Raw genomic sequence first — 22167 nt, 5'->3', positions numbered from 1 at the left:
AAATAGATTTAAAGTAGCCCTTCTATTAACTACAAATGATTTAAGCAACTTTCTGCTTTGGCCTTTTTAGTTAATCCCTTAAAAGCAATTTCTGTATGAATGATATCCCTAAAACTAAACCCTTATTATTCTGAAGTTTTTACATTAAAGGCCTATTGTTTTTAAGACCAACTGGCAGAAAAACATATAGAATTTGAAGTACAACGTACACCTAGTAACCTGTTCAAAGCAGAGAAACACCCAACAGGGTCATCATACATCATAACTCAATCCCTTGTCTGTGTGGGTGGATCTTTTCCTTTGATAAACAAAAATATTCCAGGTGTAGCTAGAGATGGACACAGCACGGACAAACACTTTATATCCCCATTTTTTCACATACTGTTTTAGACCAGTACGCGCCTTGCTGGCTACCATTCGCCTGTGGATAGATATCCATCAGGGTGGTACAAAACCTTACAGCAAGAGACAAGTGGGTAATAGAGACGTTTTATTTTGAAAAGAGGGTCATAATCATCAGAACCTTTTTTATTCGCAGACTTTCCTCAACTTCATCAGGATCACATGTATGAAGGGACCAGGATATGGCTTTCTAACAGGTGATTTTTTTTTGTCTTATGTGCAGACATACTGTATGCTTCTGCTCTTCATCAGATGTTTCTCTAAAACAAAGTATATGTTTAACATGTAAATGTCGACACAAATACATAAATTTCAGGCTCTTTAACTCATTACTAAAATCAAAAATACTAATAATAACAATAATAATAAAAATAAAGTAATAAGACGCATTGTAAAGTAGCTGTCTTTACACAACAGAAAATATAGAGTTATCCACTCCTTTCACTACTGTCCAATATATAACATTATCAAAAAAGCATCTTCATATGAATCCATGCTGCTTTCTGTAACTAATTCTTATTTGGACTGATTTTGGTCAGGTTCCTGGATAATTTCTTCTAAAACTTTGTCCACAGTAAATTGCTTTTGGTGTCTCGATATTCAGTAGAAAATTGAGACTATGATGAGAAAAATAACACAGTTATTTCTTCTACCTTCAGCAGAGGCCCCTTCCCCTGATTATTAAACTGTTTACCTCACTTCCTGTCTGGACTATATACAAGGATACGCACGCTCACACACTCACACACACACACACACACACACTATCTTGCCTCAATCATTTGTCAAGTCCTGAGCATTATTCCTGACTAGTGTTTATTGTGTATTTTGACCCTTAACTTGTTTTCTGACTACTCCTTTGGATTTGGCCATTTTGTCTGTGTTCTGCCCTGATCAAGTTTTTACCCTTTTCACCTGCCTTTTGCAGTCTTGTATGTTACACAAACAATTAAGAATCTGCTATTTCTTTCTCTCTCTCAAGCTGTCTGTGTGCTCCTGCTACCTGACGTCATTGCTCCTGCCCTCTGCACCTGCATGACGTGACGTAAAATAATATTGCATAAAACTGCATAATATTTATAAACTACTCTTACTATGAACCCTTCTGCTCCTTAAGCTTGGACCTACTCACATATGCAGTTCATTACATGATGAACATAGAGGTAAAATAATTTTTTTTTTTTTTTTTGGTCAAAGATATGAAAGTTTGTTTTTTTGCACAGTTAACTGCACATTTTTTGTGTGTTTTCTAGGAGTGTAATTCATTCTAGCAGAAGAGATCACCGTCTTCAGGACTCGGCTGTGTGTCCATAAGCTGTCTGTGTATACACTAAAATAAAAAAATGGGGCTCCCTGATCTGGACACAGATGATATGACTCCACCCCCCAGGAAGTGGTAACCTACCATGTTTTTGTATTTTAGACATTACCTGTTTATATCTGAAATATGTAGTGAGTACATATGAAAATAATAACCAAAGTTTATACTAAGTAAAATTATGTCCTTATTATATTAACAAGTCACTTAAACATTATAAAGCAGAGGTATTCAAATTTTTTCCCCATGAGCCGCTACAGCCCTAATGCTGCTACTATACATTCACTAAACATTTTAAAGGTATTAATATCAGTATTTGTGCAGTACAGGGTTTTACAGTGTCATATATATAATATGGAAGTAAATGCATCTTAATGTGACAATAAAAGTAATAATAATGGCTAACAAAATAATTAAAACCAAAATAAAGACTGTACAAGTCACTGTTCATTGTTAGAACCAATTAAGTCCTCATTAAGCTAACAAGTCAGGCAAAATCTAGAGTATATATAAATCACTAAAGGACTGTCTATAATGTTGTGCAGTAAACTCCCGAGAAAGAGATCAGACTCAGCAGCACCCAGCTGTGTCTCCATGAAAAGTGATGCATCTGTGGATCCTCCTTATGTGAACTTCAAAAATGGAAACCCCCCGTGTGGACACAGGTAACACCCCATATTTCTCATAGCTAAAATCACCGCACAGAGAAAGACCAAGCTACACATTGCTTTATCAAGTCCAGAGTCATTAGCAGCATTTTGATATTTATCAGTTTATTTTATACTTTAGTTAAGCCCTAGTGCTGCTACTATACGTTCACTAAACATTTCGGAGGAATTAATATCAGTATTTGTGCAGTGCAGGGTTTTACAATGGCATATATACTATATGGAAGTAAATGCATCTTGATTTGACAATAAAGGTAATAGTAATGGCTAACGAAATAATCAAAAACCAAAAATAAAGACTGTACAAGTCATTGTTAGAGTCAGTTAAGTCCTCGTTAAGCTAACATGTCAGTAAAAAACTAGAGTGTATATAAATCACTAAAGGACTGTCTATAATGTTGTGCAGTAAACTCCAGAGAAAGAGATCAGACTCACCAGCACCCAGCTGTGTCTCCATGAAGAGTGATGCATCTATGGATCCTCCTTATGTGAACTTTAAAAATGGAAACCCCTCGTGTGGACACAGGTAACATCCCATAGTTCTCAAAGTTAAAATCATGGTTTGACATTTATATTATAGATTTTTGGTCTTAAAGTGATGCTACAATACTTTCAGTAAATGTTTTAGAAGAAAGAATGTAAATATTTATATTTAGGTCAAAATGTCTCACAGGTAATGTGTTAAGAAATGATAAAGCAAGAAATGATAACATAAGCAAAAAAAAAAAACACTATGGGAAACAACATGTCATGGCACTATTTCTGATACACTCCATTTTTACAGTGTCATATACAGTCCCTTCCGAAACTATTGGAATGGTAAGGCCAATTCATTTATTTGTGCTATACACAAAAGACATTAGAGTTTGAGCTCAAAAGAAGGAAATGAGACGAAAGTTTAGGATTTCAACTTTTGTTTCTTGGTATTTACATCTAGATGTGTTAAACAGCGTAAAACATAGACATATTTTAGGTGAGCAAAATTATAGGAATAGATAAGTCTTGAAGTAAATAACACATAATATTTGGGTGAATATCCCTTGCTTGCAATAACTGCATCAAGTCTGCCACTCATCTTTTGATCTCAAACACACGTCTTCAATGTATAGCGAAAACAATAGAATTGGCCTTGCTGTTCCAATACTTTTGGAGGGGAATATAGGTAATATGGAAGTAAAACCATATTGATGTCACAATAAAGTTAATAGTAAAATAAAATAATAGTACAAGTCACTGTTCATTGTTGGAGCCAGTTAAGTCCTCATTAAGCTAACATGTCAGTCAAAAACTATAGTGTCTTTAAATCACTAAAGGACTGTCTATAATGTTGTGCAGTAAACTCCAGAGAAAGAGATCAGACTCACCAGCACCCAGCTGTGTCTCCATGAAGAGTGACGTGTCTATGGATCCTCCTTATGTGAACTTTACACAAGTTTCCATTTTTAGACACAGGTAACATCCCATAGTTCTCATAGTTAAGATCATGGTTTGACATTTAAAATGATGCTACAATACTTTCAGTAAATGTTTTAGAAGAAAGAGCGTAAATATATATTAAGGTCAAAATGTCTCACAGATAACGTGTTAAGAAATGCTAAAGCAAGAAATGATAATATGAGCAAAAAAATGTGTAATATGTAATGACACTTTCTAATACTGCTGCTGCTACTACTACTAATAATAAGAGCAACAAACATTAATGTGTTCTAGTTTTTTTTTTTAAGATTTGTGACTAGAATCTAGAACAGATTGTCTTTTCATATTGACTAATGTACTCATATTCTCTTACGTCCTTTATGACAGTAAAAAAAAAAAATTAAATAAAAAAAATTAAACCAGGGCAGAATTTTCTTCTCCAGTTCTACAATATTGGTGATGTTGTATTTAGCACTGTGTTCTTTAAATGTTCATCAGAATCATTTTATTCACCATATATAGTTACATGTATTAGAATTAGAATATTTCTTGATATTTGGTCACAGCATGATACACACACAATACAAACTTTACATCACACATCACAGAGAACACAACACACAGTCATCATCCTAATATACAAATATTGCACCTTAATCAGAAATGGTAGACTCAGTTTGTGATTTATATTACAGTATAGGCAGAAATACCAGCTGGATGCAGTTCAGAGTGCATTAAACAGAGTAGTGTGTGTATGTGTATGTAATATATATATATATATATGTGTGTGTGTGTGTTTGTGTATACTAGATACACTGAGTACAGCCATTACATTAAAACCACTGACAGGTGAAGTGAATTACAGAACTGACTGTTCACTTGCTGCCTAATTTATCCCACAGGTGCCACTGTAACAAGATAATCAATATTATGCACGTCAGTGGTTTTAATGATATGGCTGATTGCTGCTGCACATATATGACATTAAAACCACCTAATATTAAAACCACCACCTAATATTATGTAGATCTCCCTTTTGCTGCCAGAACAGAAATTGTCAGTGGAAAGAAGCTGTTAATACACTCACAAAGAATTATTGTAGCAAAATCAAGGCTAACATTTAGACAATAGTGACAAAAGGTTTTGCCTTTAATAGCTGCTTTTTATTCCCAGAGTTCTACTGAAGGCAGCAGATGGAATAGAAAAGAACATCATCACAGATACAGGGTAAGATCAAAACCAACAACATGACTGTGACACTGACACACTGGTATAATAAACCTCTTTGCAGTTATTTCCTACATGATTAGATTATAGAAAACAAACAGTTGAATGAGGCAAATACATCATAAAGAATGGTTATCTGACCCCATGTCTCACCATGTCTTCCTACTTCACCTTGTCACAGACACGACCCAGAATCTGCTGCTGTAAATGAATTCCAGAAAAAGTTCAAACTGAATCTGATGAAGAAGTTTCAGTGTTTAAATGGAGTGATAATAAACCAGGAAAACCGAACACTCCTGAATGAGATCTACACAGAGCTCTACATCACAGAGGGAGACAGTGGAGACGTCAATAAAGAACATGAGGTGAGACAGATCGAGGCAGCATCCAGGAGAACAACAACAGAGGAAACACCAATCAAATGCAATGACATCTTTAAGCCCTTATCTGAACAAGACGAACCCATCAGAACTGTGCTGACGAAGGGAGTCGCTGGCATCGGAAAAACAGTCTCCGTGCAGAAGTTCATTCTGGACTGGGCTGAAGGGAAAGCAAATCAGGACCTCCACCTCATATTTCCACTTCCTTTCAGAGAGCTGAATTTGATGAAGGACCAAAAACTGAGTCTGATGGATCTCCTTCATGTCTGTTTTAAAGAAACAAACGAAACAGAAATGTCCAGTGTGAAAAAAGTTCTGTTCATTTTTGATGGATTGGATGAGTGTCGTTTTCCTCTGGATTTCCAGAACACAGTGAGAGTGTGTGATGTAAATGAATCAGCATCAGTCCATGTGCTGCTGATAAACCTGATCAAAGGGAATCTGCTTCCCTCTGCTCTCATCTGGATCACTTCCCGACCAGCAGCAGCTGATCAAATCCCCTCTGAGTATGTCCATCGAGTCACAGAGGTACGAGGGTTCAATGACCCACAGAAGGAGGAGTACTTCAGGAAGAGGATCAGTGATCAGAGCCTGGCCAGTAACATCATCACACACCTGAAGTCATTAAGAAGCCTCTACATCATGTGCCATATCCCAGTCTTCTGCTGGATTTCAGCCACTGTTCTAGAGAGAATGTTGAGTGAAGCAGAGAGTGGAGAGATCCCCAGGACTCTGACTCAAATGTACACACACTTCCTCATCATTCAGACAAACATCATAAGAGAAAAGTACTCAAAGAAGCAGGAGAGTGATGAAGAAATGCTTCTCAAACTGGGACACCTGGCTTTTCAGCAGCTGCAGAAAGGCAACCTGATCTTCTATGAGGAAGACCTGAGAGAGTGTGGCATTGATGTTACAGAAGCAGCAGTGTACTCAGGTGTGTGTACGCAGATCTTCAGAGAGGAGTTTGGGCTTCACCAGAGTAAAGTGTATTGCTTTGTTCATCTGAGCCTCCAGGAGCATCTCGCAGCTCTGTATGTGCACCTGACATTCATGAAGGAAAAGAGAAATGCTCTTGTACAGAGTGGGGTCTTTAAGACAATTTCTGATGTCCACGAGAATACTGTAGATCAGGCCTTAGAATGTGCATCTGGACATCTGGATCTTTTCCTCCGCTTTCTCCTGGGTCTCTCACTGGAGTCCAATCAGAAACTCTTACATGCCTTAGTAACACAGACAGGAAGTAGCTCCCAGACAGAAAATAGGAAAACAGTACAGTACATCAAGAAGAAGATCAGTAGAGATGTTTCTACAGAGAAATCCATCAATCTGTTCCACTGTCTGAATGAACTGGGTGACAGTTCTCTAGTGGAGGAAATCCAGCAGTACCTGAAATCTGGAAAACAAAGAAAACTCTCTTCTTCACAGTGGTCTGCTCTGGTGTTTGTGTTACTGAGTTCAGCACAGGAGCTGGAAGAATTTGACCTGAGTAAATATACCAGTACAGATAAAATAAGAGAAGAGATTGTTGTGAAGGTGATGCCTGTGATTGCAGCATCAAGGAAAGCAATGTAAGTAAAGCTGAATTTAACTGTTATACTGTTACACTGTTAAGAGAACAAATCAAATGTCTTAGCAGTTCAGATGAATCTAACTCTTCAAGACACTTTAGACTTTCCTTTTTCCTCTTATAAACATTTTAGATCAGACTCTCTTGCTTTTCCGTTTGGCATCTCAGACCTTTTACTCCATGTTTATACAAAGCTGTCTGTGATGATGTACGCAGCCAAAAACTCCAGTAAAGCCGAATGAACTCTGAATGTGAATTATTATTACTATTATTATCATTATTATTATTATTATTGTTATTATTATTATTACAGCATTTAAGTAAATTGTGTAGCTGATGTTTGTGTTTTGAAACTGAGACGTTGCAGTGAAAGCTTTAGGACCTGTTTGATAATTTGCATCATTGTTAGTTCATTGTGTGTTATTTCCTTCAGTATCAGGTGTGATACAATTCAAGAAAGAAGTTGGTCAGCTCTGGCCTCAGTGCTCAACTCAGATACCTCCAATCTGAAAGAACTGCATCTGACTGTGGATACACTGGATCTGTCTGAGAATAAACTAGGAGACTCAGGAGTGAAGAATCTCTCTGCTCTGTTGGAGCATCCTCACTGTAAAGTGAAACAGCTGAGGTAAGATCTTCTCTCTGAGAGTCACAGTAGTTCACTAAAAGCTGCAGTTAAGAGTTGTATACAGTGTTGTTTTTCAGCTTAAGTGTGCTGTAACAGTACAACATACAGAACAAATATATTAGTCATTAAAATTATCACTTATTCTTTAAACTAATAATTAAATGCACTTAGAATTAGATACATATGTATAAAAAATACAGTTAAACAGTATTTTGTAAAACATGAACCAGCAATACCTTTACACCACTTGCAGATTAAATGTCAGTAATTCTCAGTAACAGCAGTAATAATTGGTCAGTGTTAATAATGACTTGTGATTGGACAAGTGAAGGGAGACAGTCCAACACACACATCATCTTTAAAGCAAGTATTAATCCAAGATGAAAATCTGTTGATGAAGTGTGTGTCATTGTGTCTCTGCAGCTTGTGTTGTTGTCCTCCATGTTGTTCAACTTTTTTGTTGGACTTTTTTTCCTACTTCGGCAGAAGTCATCCCGCTAAGGTTATGAGACTCTCTCAATTTTATTGCCCCGACGTAAATATTTTGGTTTTACTTTAGAGAATTATCAATATGTATCTTAACCACTCATTTCAGTTTGATAGTTATAAGAGTCATCGGGACTTTTGTGTTTAATTACATGGCAGTGTTCCGTCGTAGTGGCGCGGTGTTTTTGAGTGTATTTATATTTCACTTATGACGTCCTACTGATGATACTGACTGTCACAATAATGTGAAGCACTTTATTTTATTACTATTACTATTATACATTATTTCATTTTCACTCTTATCATTGTTCTTTTTTTCTGTGACTAAGAGGCTGGGCGGAGGCTGGTATGTTGGACACGAAAGTGGCTCTCCCCTGCCATAATTTAATGTATGGCATATCTTGCAGTGCACGTTACATCCACCATGTTCGTTTAGGTGGCTGGGGTTGGGGACCTAGCAGACATATTTTGTTCGTATGCCTTATCTTTTTCTTTGTTTATTTTAAACGTGATTATCTTAATTTATCTTGAGCTGCGTTCTCAATGCCTCACCTAAGTTTCCTTATGGCTGACACCAGCTCAATGGGAAAGGTAGGGTGCATGGTTCATTTTGTTAACTGGAATGTTAAATCTTTGAATCATCCTGTGAAATGGAAAAGGGTACTCTTACACCTTGACCATCTAAAAGCAGACATAGTATTTCCTCAGGAGACTCATCTCCGAGTGATGGACCAGATTAGGAGGATGGACAGGGCAAACATTTCGTTCAAGTTTTAATTCCAAAGCAAGTGGGGCAGCAATTATAATACGTAAGAATGTACCATTTGTAATGTATAGACTCAGATCCCACGGGGTGATATATCATTGTGGTGGGGAGACTGTACGGGCTCCCCATTATTTTAATGAACATTTATGCTCCAAACTGCGATGACAATACTTTCTTTACTCAGGCTTTCTCCCGAATTTCCAGTATAGACACTTACCACCTTATCTTAGGGGGTGACATGAATTGTGTCCTTTCTACAAAGTTAGATCGCAGTTCATCTAGAGCATCCCCTGAATCCAAATCATCTCAAACAATTAATCTCTTCCTACAGACATATGGTTTAACTGATATTTGGTGGTTCTGAAACCCTACTTCTAGGGGTTATTCCTTTTTTCTTTGGTTCATAAGTCATTCTCGCGTATTGATTATTTTTTTATTGTTGATAGACTTCTCCATATGATTATTGATTGTGAATACCACTCTATAGTCATTTCGGACCATGCCCCTTTGAAAATGAAGTTATGCATTCCAGGCGTAGAACCTGGATACCGCCCATGGAGGTTCAATCCCCTTCTTCTTTCAGATGAAGTTTTAGTGAATATTATTAAATCAGAGATTGACCTCTTTTTGTCTCATAATAAGACGCCCGGGATGTCTTTCTTAACAATTTCATTTCAACAGATCATTTCATTTCAACAGATCGTTTCGTATGGTTCAATGCAAAGGAAAGCCACCATGGAGCGTCTTAGAAAGCTAACTGATGATATTTTGAAGTTAGATATTAGATACAGCCACTCACCATCGGATGACATAGTTAAACGACGTCTGATACTTAAGACGGAGTTTGATCTTCTTTGGACACGTCAGGCAGAGAACCTTATATTAAAATCGAGACAAATGTCCTAACAACATGGGGAGAGGGCTGGGAAAATTTTAGCATATCAGTTGCATCAGAAAGCGTCCAATCAGTATATATTGGAGATTAGTGATGAACAAGGTAAAAAAAAACACACAGATCATATAGAAATAAATTCATGCTTTTTACTACTCTGCCCTTGACACTTCTGAGCCTCCAGATGATAAATCACTAGATACATTTTTTCATAATGTGGAGATCCCCAAGTTAAACCCAGATTTAGCATCCGACCTAGAGAACAATATTTCGTTGAAGAGATTATAGATGCAACTAGAGATGTACATTTTCTGAAGAAAATGTGAGCGGTGCTTGCCGTGGCGAAACTCGGCACTAGGCACTAATACTAAACCCTATTCGTCTTAGCATCATGTTAACCACATGTTAACAACATGCTAATTGTGTTAGCATTATGCTAGCAACATTTTGACACAATTAACATGTTCTTAACATGAAATTAGCATGATTAGCATGTTGCTATCATGATGCTAACATGTTTTTAACAAGACGCTAACATGATTTATATGATGCTAACAATATGCTAACATTATTAGCATGTTGTTAGCATGATTAGCATGTTGCTAGCACGATGCTACCATGTCTTTAGCACATCCAGAGTGGCGGGCTGAGCAGAACGAGCCCTCACCCATGTCTCTATGACACTGTGATGCAGAGTTATGTGCAATTCAAAATCCCTATGTTATCTCTATGGGACAACTGTGGGGCCCTGTTGCCCCAGGGGTATGACATGTACCCCACTGCGGGGCATGTTCTCACACAGGCTGCCAGCCTCTTCGAATGTGGCGAGTCTCATGTGTCTATGACTTTGTGATGCAGAGTTTTGTTCACTGCAATGTCCCCATGTTATCTCTATGGGCCAAATCCCCATGTTATCTCTATGGGGCAAATTTAGGGCGAATAATAATAACAATAATAATAAAAATATAATAAGTATACAAGATTATAATAGTGAGCTTGCTTCACAAGCACCACTAATTAGAAGTATGCAGTGTGGCAAGTCACCGGGGCCAGATGGCTTTCCATCTGAGTTTTTAAAAAAAATTTCAGATACATTTGTCCCTTTGCTCCTTACTGTATTTAAAGAATCACTGTCTTCAAATTCTCTCCCTCCAACTATGCGTGAAGCGACCATTTCTCTGTCTCTGAAGAAAGATAAGTGTCCCTCTCAGTGCAGCTCGTATCGACCAATCTCCCTTCTAAACGCAGATGTTAAAATCTTTGCAAAACTGCTAGCCCGGCGTCTTGAAGTGCTCGCCCCCTCCATAATTTCTTCAGATCAGCCTGGTTTTATAAAAATAAATATTTTGTATGGTCCCTCTCCACCCGACATACCAGAGATTATAATATCGCTCGATGCTGAAAAGGCCTTTGATCGGGTGGAGTGGGACTGTCTTTTCCACACACTAGAAAAATTTGGATTTGGGCCCAATTTTATATCATGGATTAAAATCCTTTATTCCTCCCCAATGGCAGCGGTTCGCACCAATAATAATCGGTCTGCCTTGTTTGGTTTGCAAAGAGGCATCAGACGGGGCTGCCGGCTGTCTCTGATTCTGTTTGCCATTGCAATCGAGCCACTAGCCATAGCTATACAGCAAGATAGTACTATTAAAGGAATTCGTAGAGGGGATATAGAGTGTAAAATTTCGCTTTATGCTGACGATTTGCTGTTGTATTTGTCAGAACCATTGCGGGGTCTCCCTAAATTATTGAACATATTAGAAAGATTTAGTAAGATATCTGGCTACAAAATAAATCTTCAAAAAAGCGAGTTAATGCCAATTAATGAAGCTGCTACACGTATTCCTTTCAATTCGATTCCTTTCAGAGTTACTAGGAAAAAAATTAAATATTTGGCAATCTGGACTACACATAATTATAAGGACCTTTACAAAGCTAACTTCTTGCCCTTAATAGATGCTTTGAAACAAGATATTAAACGCTGGGGTTTGCTGCCTCTCTCTCTGAGCGGAAGAATTAATACTATCAAGATGAATGTATTGCCTAAGTACCTATATTTGTTTCAAAATCTTGCTATTTTTTTGACTAAATATTTCTTCAACTCCATAGATAAAATTATATCATCATTTATTTGGAATAATAAAAACCCTCGGATTCGGAAAAGTATTTTACAACAGCCTCGTACCCTAGGCGGCATGGCACTTCCCAATTTTATATTTTACTACTGGGCAGCAAATATCAGAGGACGGACTTAGTGGATGAGGGACAGTAATAGCCCTGATGAGCCTAAATGGCTTAGTTTGGAGAAATTCTCCTTTAAACCCTGTGTCCTATTTTCTTTATTGTGTTCTGAACTTCCAGTGCATGAACCTGCTTCTCACTACTCCTCTAATCCTGTGGTGACACAATCTCTAAGAATATGGAATCAATTTAGAAAATCGTTTTCCCTTTGCAGCCTCTCCTTATGCGCTCCATTAAGTACACTGCAAAAAATAACTGTCTAAATATAAGAAACAAATTCATGATTTAAGAAGATAATTACACTTGGTAAGATTTCTTGAAATAAGAAAACATATCTAGGCTTTAGAAAAGAACAAAATGTCTTAAAATAAGCATTAAAACACTTATTCCAAGCAGTGTATCTAGTTTAATTAACTTAAAACTAGCTTTTTAATTAATTTTTAAACAGTTTGCTTATCTTAATTTGTGTGAAAATATCTTAAAACTAGAGCTACTAAATAAGATAATTCCTCTTAATTCAAGAATTATTATTATATATTCTGACTTAAAATGAGACAAAGCATTTAAACTTAAAACAAGGTTATTAAAATCAAGATCACACATACATATTGTCAACAATTATTTATTCAGTTGAAGACGCTTGTAACACACAGTAGTTGCCGTGCAAAACCAAAGCAAAATCATTACTTGCTGCTTCTCAAAATACCAGGCAACAGAGTTTATAGATGCTGAAAAGCTCCTCGATCCGAAGTCATATTATCCAGTCAGTTTCAAAAACAGTGTGTATGTATTGACAAATTATAATCTGGAAGATGTCATTGCACTTAAAACTGGAAATTAAAAACCCTACTGGATAAATGGAAAGAGTGTGGTGACTTAATACTGCAGAGTCTTATAATTTGTTGTTTGGTTGTAAATAAATGTGTTGGCTTTGACATAAAACAAGCATTTGGAATAAATAATACTAATGAACAAGTCCTAAGTGTGATTATTGAGCATTTTTTACTGGGCAACCTTAAAACCAGTTATTACAGCTAAAACAAAGTCTTAAAAGATACAAGGCCTCAAATGATGCCTGTGATGGTAAATAAGCTTAATTTGCAGGTAAAATAACTAACTTTAAGCTTTGCTAACTAAGTGAGGAAAAAAAAGATAAATAATCTTAAAACAATCATAATGATCTTACATGATCTGCTCTTGCATAGTATTTTATTCTTAAAATAAAATCAATAAGATTTTATGGCTAGAAATAAGATTGTAAGTCTTGACTAGATGAGGAGTTTTTGCAGTGTAAAAACCACATGTTTACTCCTTCAATAATAGATAAAGCCTTTGATATCTGGGTAAAGAATGGGATACATACATTACAAAATCTCTTTATAGGCAACAATTCTGCATCCTTTGAGGAGCTCGTTAATAGATTTAAGATTCCCGGGTCCCATTTTTTTAGATATCTGCAAGTGCGAAAGTTTTTGGTTTCATTTTTTGGTTGTTTTCCTTTATATCCCCCTACATCTTTATTAGATTCTATTTTTAAGCTAAGAAAGGAGCTAAAACAAATTATAGGTCAAATTTATAACCTCCTGAATCAGCATAGCCTGACCAATTTAGATCATTTAAAGAGTGAATGGGAGAAAGATTTGAATGAACAAATTTCTGATGTAACTTGGCAAAAAATTATTAAACGGATTTACTCATCATCTATACGTCAGCACCATGTGGTACAATTTAAGGTTGTACGTCGGCTTCACTGGTCAAAGGTTAGGTTATCTAAATTTAGACCAGAGCTAGATGCCATTTGCGATAGGTGCAGGCAAGCACCTGCAAGCCTTTTACATATGTTCTGGACATGCCCAAGATTGTATAAATTTTGGAAGTGAATTTTTGATGCATTTTCAGAAATAATAGGAATGCCAATAGCTCCATCTCCTTTTATAGCTATATTTGGTGTCACTGCACAAAACATGCACCTAAGCAGTTAGAACAGTAAATTGCTGGCCTTTTGTACACTACTTGCCAGAAGATTAATACTGTTTAAATGGAAAGACCCCCTTCCTCTGACTTTCTTTCATTGGATTAGAGAAATCATGCAATATCTTAAACTAGAAAAAATAAGATACTCTCTCCAGGGGTCTACCCAGAGATTTCATGCAATCTAGCAACCCTTCTTGTCATTTGTTGAAAAAATATGAAATAGAGAATACAGTCCCAAAAAAAGTATAGTTTTTTTTTGTGCTTAATTATCTGCATTCTCATTGTACATATTAATGTTGATTATTATTATTATTGGAATTACTCCTTCTGTTTATTTGTTTTTATTTATTTATTTGTTAGTTTGTTTATTTCTCTTTGCTTCTTTTCTTTGTTTAATGTAATTCATATGTATGTCTGATGGGTAGAGGGATGGGTCATGTTGGGGTTCTGACTGTGTATATTGTACTGTTCTGGTCTCTTTTGACTTTTTTTTTTTGCTTATTATAAAATTTTAAATAAACAGACCTTTAAAAAACAAATAAATAAATCAAGCCGCTATGAAATGGGTTGCCAGATCTGCTTTACAGAAGCAGCCCAGTGGACTTGACTGTAAATTTATCAGTCTCATACTTCCTTTCTTCCCTCTGGGGAACAGAGGCCACTGACGACCTTCTGCCATCTTTCACAGTTGTTCACTAACCACTCCAGTTGTTTTCACTCCTATCGATGCCCAAAGTATTATTTTAATGATTTTGGGTGTGATTTATCGATCTTTTAGTACAGCAGTGTGTAAGTGTTTGTGTGAGCCAAACCGAACTCCAATTTTCTGCTGGATTTACAGAAGTCTCTGAAAGACTGATTTTCTTTGTACTCACTTGAATGATTAGTTTTATTTGTTTAATTTATGGGTTTGGATTGGCATGCTTTTTAATATTTTTTAATAAATGCCAATAATATAAAACCACTGGTTTTCACAAATGTTGTCAATAGTTCTCTTGGTTCCTGACCTAGTGAACCAGCATGAGGATGTGTTTTTGCTAGAAACTCCAAAGCACTTCTATAAGTCACTCTGGATAAAGGATTCTGCTAAACGCTGTAAACACGTTAAAGATAAGCAATTTAAACTCAACAGTATATTCCAGATATAAAATTGCAGTAATCCATGCAAATGATCTGATTTGAAGTTGATCAAGTCAAGGTTTTCATTAGTTAGTTTGGGTGAGTGTTGGTGCAACAGTTAAATCTATGGGTTACTGATCAGAAGGTTGTGCTCTTTAGCAAGGCCCTTAACCCTCTGTGCTCCAGGGGCGCTGTATCATGGCTGACCCTGCGCTCTGACCCCAACTTCCTAACAAGCTGGGCAACGCAAAGAAAATGTAGATGTGACAAATAAAGGCATCGTCTTATGCACAAATGTACACACACTCAGGAGCAAGAGTAGAATACAAATTAACAGGATTTACGTGAATACAAAATTTCTTGTGTAAACACTCATACAAACAATTTACACACAAATCTGTTCATATCCAGCTTGATAAACGAGGCGCATTGTTAATTAGAATAAACAGATGATTTTAAATCCTCATGTCATTCTGAATAATAAAATCCCACATACATCATTTTTAAAGTAAGTTTTAAACCAAAATGAAACTGTGTCGACGAAGTGTGTGTCATTGTGTCTCTGCAGGTTGATTGGTTGTGGTGTTTCAGCTGAAGACTGTGCTGCTCTGGCTTCAGCTCTGAGATCAAACCCCTCACACCTGAGAGAACTGAATCTGTGTGAGAATAATCTAGGAGACTCAGGAGTGAAGTGTCTCTCTGCTGTACTGGAGAATCCTCACTGTAAACTGGAGATACTGAGGTAAGATCATCTCTCTGAGAGTCACATGACCTGCTCCTCAGTAAGACACATTCTCTAATAGTGAGAGTGAAGCAGAGGTTTTAGGTTCATCATCAATGTCCTGAGGAGGAAGATTGTTTCTTTTCACTGCACACTGATGATTTGTCACTGATGAGTCTTTGGGTCAGATGTACGTATGTGAGAAGCTGCAGCACAAAACGTGACTTGATGCGACTGCAGTGTGTCTAAAATTACTGTAAAATTGACTAAAACATTGTAAGTAATCACACAAAGTGCACCTGGGACACAAACTGCATCCACTGTGTGGCAGCTGCAGGTTTCATAGCAGAAGGGAAATGGTGGAAATGATCTCAAATATAGAATTTGTAAATTAAAATGAGAAGTTAATGTCATAGACGTTAAAAGGTCAAAAATTAAATAAATCAACCATTCAATTTTGAAATATAAATCAAGGGGGCGCTAGTGAGCATACAATGGAGTAAGACGTGTGAAACTTAGCTCCTGTCTGGCTTCTTATTAAATTATTATTTTACAGTGCATTTTTGGCGAAATTACTGTGGACACTGTTTTGTTAATATCTGCGGGACCTTTGAGCAATTGGTATTCGCGTTGGTCACTTCAATGGCGACTAAGCTGCGCAAATACAAATATAGCGTCCCTGCAAACACTAGGCCAGAGAAATCCCCGACTCAGGCCTCTCCAGATGACGGCGATTCGCCTCCCATTTCGCAGTTAGAACCAGTTTCGGACACGGAGGATCTGAAAGCAGATATTGTAGCTTCTCTGAGAGAGGATATCTCGGTTGCTATCAGGGCGGAGCTGAAAAATGGTCTTTCTGAAGACTTTAATTTTCTTAAGAGCGAGCTAAAGGAAGTGAAGTCTGAAATCGCAAACAACACGCCAGCGATCTGTTCTGAAATGGATAAAATGAAGGCTGTTATCAGCGATGTGGAGGAAGGATCACTTCACTGCAGGCGACAGTTGCAGAACTTAAACCAGTGCTGACGGACCTGAAGGAAAAGAACGAAGACTTGGAAGGAAGGATGCGTAGATGTAACGTATGCACTGTGGGGGTCCCGGAGGAGACGGGTTCGAGCTCTACCATTGCAGTCTCTAAACTACTGAAGGACGTTTTAAACCTAGAGAAGGAAATCCTAATCGACCGCGCTCACAGAGGTCTAACACAGAGAAAGCCTAATGGAAAGCCCTGGGTGATTGTCGCTAAACTCCACTATTACCAAGACTGTGTTGAAGTTCTCCGCCGAGCCCGAGAGCAAGGTCCACTTCGGTATAAAGGAGAGCCGATAGCCATCTTTCCAGACTACACTGCGAACGTTGCCAAAGCGCGGGCCGCTTTCAGCAGTGTCAGGAACTTATTCCGAGGCGGACGTGATGTTGGATACGAGGTAACGTTTCCAGCTCGACTCAGAGTCTCTTACAAGGGGGACAGCAAGGAATTTCTGGATCCGGAGAAGGCACTGGCCTGCGTGAAGTCTACCATCCAAGATGCAGAAACAGCAAAGTGAATCCTCCATGTTGTTCAGCTTTTTTGTTGGACTTTGCTTTTTTCCTACTTCGGCAGAAGTCATCCCACTAAGGTTATGAGACTCTCTCCATTTTATTGCCCCGACGTAAATATTTTGGTTTTACTTTAGAGAATTATCAATACGTATCTTAACCACTCATTTCAGTGGTTCGGCAATGGACATGCCCAAGATTGTATAAATTTTGGAAGTGAATTTTTGATGCATTTTCAGAAATAATAGGAATGCCAATAGCTCCATCTCCTTTTATAGCTATATTTGGTGTCACTGCACAAAACATGCACCAAAGCAGTTAGAACAGTAAATTGTTGGCCTTTTGTACACTACTTGCCAGAAGATTAATACTGTTTAAATGGAAAGACCCCCTTCCTCTGACTTTCTTTCATTGGATTAGAGAGATCATGCAATATCTTAAACTAGAAAAAATAAGATACTCTCTCCAGGGGTCTACCCAGAGATTTTATGCAATCTAGCAACCCTTCTTGTCATTTGTTGAAAAAATATGAAATAGAGAATACAGTCCCAAAAAAAGTATAGTTTTTTTTTTTCTTTGTTTTTTTTGTGCTTAATTATCTGCATTCTCATTGTACATATTAATGTTGATTGTTATTATTGGAATTACTCCTTCTGTTTATTTGTTTTTATTTATTTATTTATGTATTTATTTCTCTTTGCTTCTTTTCTTTGTTTAATGTAATTCATATGTATGTCTGATGGGTAGAGGGATGGGTCATGTTGGGGTTCTGACTGTATATATTGTACTGTTCTGGTCTCTTTTGCCTTTTTTTTTTTTTTTTTTTGCATGTTATAAATTTTTGAATAAAGAGACCTTGTTCAAAAAAAAAGAAAAAAGAAAAAAAAATCAAGCCGCTATGAAAAGGGTTGCCAGATCTGCTTTACAGAAGCAGCCCAGTGGACTTGACTGTAAATTTATCAGTCTCATACTTCCTTTTTTTCCCTCTGGGGAACAGAGGCCACTGACGACCTTCTGCCATCTTTCACAGTTGTTCGCTAACCACTCCAGTTGTTTTCACTCCTATCGATGCCCAAAGTATTATTTTAATGACTTTGGGTGTGATTTCTCGATCTTTTAGTACAGCAGTGTGTAAGTGTTTGTGTGAGCCAAACCGAACTCCAATTTTCTGCTGGATTTACAAAAGTCTCTGAAAGGCTGATTTTCTTTGTACTCACTTGAATGATTAGTTTTATTTGTTTTAATTTATGGGTTTGGATTGGCATGCTTTTTAATATTTTTTTATAAATGCCAATAATATAAAACCACTGGTTTTCACAAATGTTGTCAATAGTGCTCTTGGTTCCTGACCTAGTGAACCAGCATGAGGATGTGTTTTTAATAGAAACTCCAAAGCACTTCTATAAGTCACTCTGGATAAAGGGTTCTGCTAAACTCTGTAAACACATTAAAGATAAGCAATTTAAACTCAACAGTATATTCCAGATATAAACTTGCAGTAATCCATGCAAATGATCTGATTTGAAGTTGATCAAGTCAAGGTTTTCATTAGTTAGTTTGGGTGAGTGGTGGTGCAACAGTTAAATCTATGGGTTACTGATCAGAAGGTTGTGCTCTTTAGCAAGGCCCTTAACCCTGTGTGCTCCAGGGGCGCTGTATCATGGCTGACCCTGCGCTCTGACCCCAACTTCCTAACAAGCTGGGCAACGCAAAGAAAATGTAGATGTGACAAATACAGGCATCGTCTTATGCACAAATGTACACACACTCAGGAGCAAGAGTAGAACACGAATTGACAGGATTTTCATGAATACAAAATTTCTTGTGTAAACACTCATACAAACAATTTACACACAAACCTGTTCATATCCAGCTTGATAAACGAGGCACCCTGCTAATTATAATAAACAGATGATATTAAATCCTCATGTCATTCTGAATAATAAAATCCCACACACATCATCTTTAAAGTAAGTTTTAAACCAAAATGAAACTGTGTTGATGAAGTGTGTGTCATTGTGTCTCTGCAGGTTGGTTCGTTGTGGTGTCTCAGATGAAGGCTGTGCTGCTCTGACTTCAGCTCTGAGATCAAACCCCTCACACCTGAGAGACCTGGATCTGTCTGACAATAATCTAGGAGACTCAGGAGGGAAGTGTCTCTCTGCTGTACTGGAGAATCCTCACTGTAAACTGGAGTTCCTGTGGTAAGATCATCTCTCTGAGAGTCACATGACCTGCTCCTCAGTAAGACACATTCTCTAATAGTGAGAGTGAAGCAGAGGTTTTAGGTTCATCATCAATGTCCTGAGGAGGAAGATTGTTTCTTTTCACTGCACACTGATGATTTGTCACTGATGATTCTTTGGGTCAGATATACGTAAGTGAAAAGCTTCAGCACAAAACGTGACTTGATGCAACTGCAATGTGTCTAAAATTACTGTAAAATTGACTAAAACATTGTAACTAATCACACAAAGTGCACCTGGGACACGAACTACAGTCAGGTCCATAAATATTGGGACAGTGACACAGTTTTGGTAATTTTGCCTCTGTACACCACCACAGTGGATTTGAAATGAAGCAGTCAAGATGTGACTTTAGCATAGACTTTCAGCTTTAATTCAAGGGGTTTAACAAAAATATTGCATTAACCGTTTAGGAATTACAGCCATTTTTTAGAGTTCCTCCATTTTCACAGGCTCAAAAGTAATGGGACAATTGACTGATAAGCAGTTTCATGGCCAGCTGTGGCCTGTTTCCTCCTTATATCATGATAAATTAAGGAGATAAAAGGTCTGGAGCTGTTTCCAAGTGTTCAATTTGCATTTGGTAGCTGTTCATGGGAACTCTCAATATGCCGTCCAAAGAGGTGTTGATGCAAGTGAAGGAGGCCATCATTAGGCTGAAAAACCAGAACAGACCTATCAGAGAGATAGCAGAAACTTTAGGAGGGCCAAATCAACAATTTGGTACATTCTTAAAAGGAAGGAATGCACTGGCGAGCTCAGCAGCACCAAAAGGCCTGGGAGACCACAGAAAACAACTAAAGTGGATGATTGCAGAATTCTTTTCTTATTGAAGAACAACCCCTTCACAACATCTAGCCAAGTCAGGAACACTCTGGAGGAGGTAGGCCTATCATTGTCAAAGTCTACAATCAAGAGCCACCTTCATGAATGTAAATACAGACGGTTTACCTCAAGATGCAAACCGCTGGTAACACTCAAGAACACAAAGGCCAGATTAGACTTTGCTAAAAAACCTCTAAAAAAAGCCTGACCAGTTCTGATGCAAGATTAACTTGTACCAGAATGATGGGAAGAGAAAAGTATGGAGAAGGAAAGGAAGGGCTCGTGATCCAAAGCATACCACATCATCCGTCAAACATGTGGAGGCAGTGTTATGGCATGGGCATGTTTGGCTGCCAATGGAACTGGGTCACTGGGGTTTATTGATAATGTGACTGTTGATAGAAGTAGCAGGATGAATTCTGAAGTGTACAGAGCTATACTTTCTGCTCAGATTCAGTCAAATGCTGCAAAACTGATAGGACAGCGCTTCACAGTACAGATGGATAACAACCCAAAACATACTGTGAAAGCAGCCCAAGAGCTTGGAAATTAAATGTTCTTAAATGGCCGAGTCAGTCACCTGACCTCAACCCAACTGAGCTGCTTTTCACTTACTGAAGACAAATCTGAAGGCAGAATGACCCACAAACAAGCAGCAACTGAAGATGGCTGCAGTAAAGACCTGGCAAATCATCTCAAGGGAGGAAACTCAGCATTTGGTGATGTCCATGGGGTCCAGACTTCAGGTAGTCATTGACTGCAAAGGATTTACCTCCAAGTAATAAAAATAATCCTAATATTTATGATTATATTAGTTTGTCCCATTACTTTTGAGCCTGTGAAAATGGAGGAACTCTGTAAAAAATGGCTGTAATTCCTAAACGGTTAATGCAATATTTTTGTTAAACCCCTTGAATTAAAGCTGAAAGTCTACGCTTCAGTCACATCTTGACTGCTTCATTTCAAATCCACTGTGGTGGTGTACAGAGGCAAAATTACCAAAACTGTGTCACTGTCCCAATATTTATGCACCTGACTGTACATCCACTGTGTGGCAGCTGCAGGTTTAATAGCAGAAGGGAAATGGTGGAAATGATCTCAAATATAGAATCTGTAAATTAAAATGTTAAAAGTTAATGTCATAGATGTTAAAAGGTCAAAAATTAAATAAATCAAAGATTTGATTTTGAAATAAAAATCAAGCCGCTATGAAAAGGGTTGCCAGATCTGCTTCACAGAAGCAGCCCAGTGGACTTGACTGTAAATTTATCGGTGTCATACTTCCTTTTTTCCCTCTGGGGAACAGAGGCCACTGACGACCTTCTGCCATCTTTCACAGTTGTTCACTGACCACTCCAGTTGTTTTCACTCCTATCGATGCTCAGAGTATTATTTTAATGACTTTGGGTGTGATTTCTCGATCTTTTAGTACAGCAGTGTGTAAGTGTTTGTGTGAGCCAAACCGAACTCCAATTTTCTGCTGGATTTACAAAAGTCTCTGAAAGACTGATTTTCTTTGTACTCACTTGAATGATTAGTTTTATTTGTTTTAATTTATGGGTTTGCATTGGCATGCTTTTTAATATTTTTTTTATAAATGCCAATAATATAAAACCACTGGTTTTCACAAATTTTCTCAGTAGTGCTCTTGGTTCCTGACCTAGTGAACCAGCATGAGGATGTGTTTTTAATAGAAACTCCAAAGCACTTCTATAAGTCACTCTGGATAAAGGTGTCTGCTAAACG

General features: G+C 37.5%; 2 protein-coding genes across 5 annotated transcripts in view; both read left to right on the top strand.

The window, feature by feature from the left end:
* Positions 1–22167, top strand: part of LOC128317066 (NACHT, LRR and PYD domains-containing protein 12-like) — a 215553-nt gene that overhangs the window by 97087 nt on the left and 96299 nt on the right. For 3 of the 4 annotated variants that reach the window (XM_053231356.1, XM_053231358.1, XM_053231359.1), the window contains one exon: positions 19381–19554. The exons of the other annotated variant lie outside the window; for it this stretch is intronic. In XM_053231356.1, the coding sequence (XP_053087331.1) occupies positions 19381–19554 (174 nt within the window). The remainder of the gene's footprint in view (positions 1–19380; positions 19555–22167) is intronic. 4 annotated transcript variants of the gene reach the window in all.
* On the top strand, positions 1413–15836 carry LOC117596433 (NLR family CARD domain-containing protein 3-like). Its single transcript, XM_053231361.1, has 9 exons — positions 1413–1565; positions 1656–1798; positions 2266–2385; positions 2795–2914; positions 3724–3840; positions 4978–5031; positions 5213–6982; positions 7415–7609; positions 15659–15836. Exons 2-9 carry the CDS (start codon positions 1746–1748, stop codon positions 15834–15836), a joined length of 2607 nt encoding a protein of 868 aa, XP_053087336.1. The 5' UTR covers positions 1413–1565; positions 1656–1745.

The sequence above is a fragment of the Pangasianodon hypophthalmus genome, chromosome 29, assembly GCF_027358585.1.
Source record: "Pangasianodon hypophthalmus isolate fPanHyp1 chromosome 29, fPanHyp1.pri, whole genome shotgun sequence".
NCBI classification, from domain to species: domain Eukaryota; kingdom Metazoa; phylum Chordata; class Actinopteri; order Siluriformes; family Pangasiidae; genus Pangasianodon; species Pangasianodon hypophthalmus.
The sequence above is the reverse complement of the archived record's forward strand: the minus strand, read 5'-3'. Positions and strand labels throughout refer to the sequence as shown.

Bases quoted from the DNA above. Each gene is read 5' to 3' on its own strand.
- LOC117596433 (XM_053231361.1), top strand. From the start codon at position 1,746: ATGGGGCTCCCTGATCTGGACACAGATGATATGACTCCACCCCCCAGG. The intron at 2,386-2,794 runs GTAACACCCCAT...AATGTTGTGCAG, and splicing joins AACCCCCCGTGTGGACACAG to TAAACTCCAGAGAAAGAGAT. The intron at 6,983-7,414 runs GTAAGTAAAGCT...TATTTCCTTCAG, and splicing joins GCAGCATCAAGGAAAGCAAT to TATCAGGTGTGATACAATTC.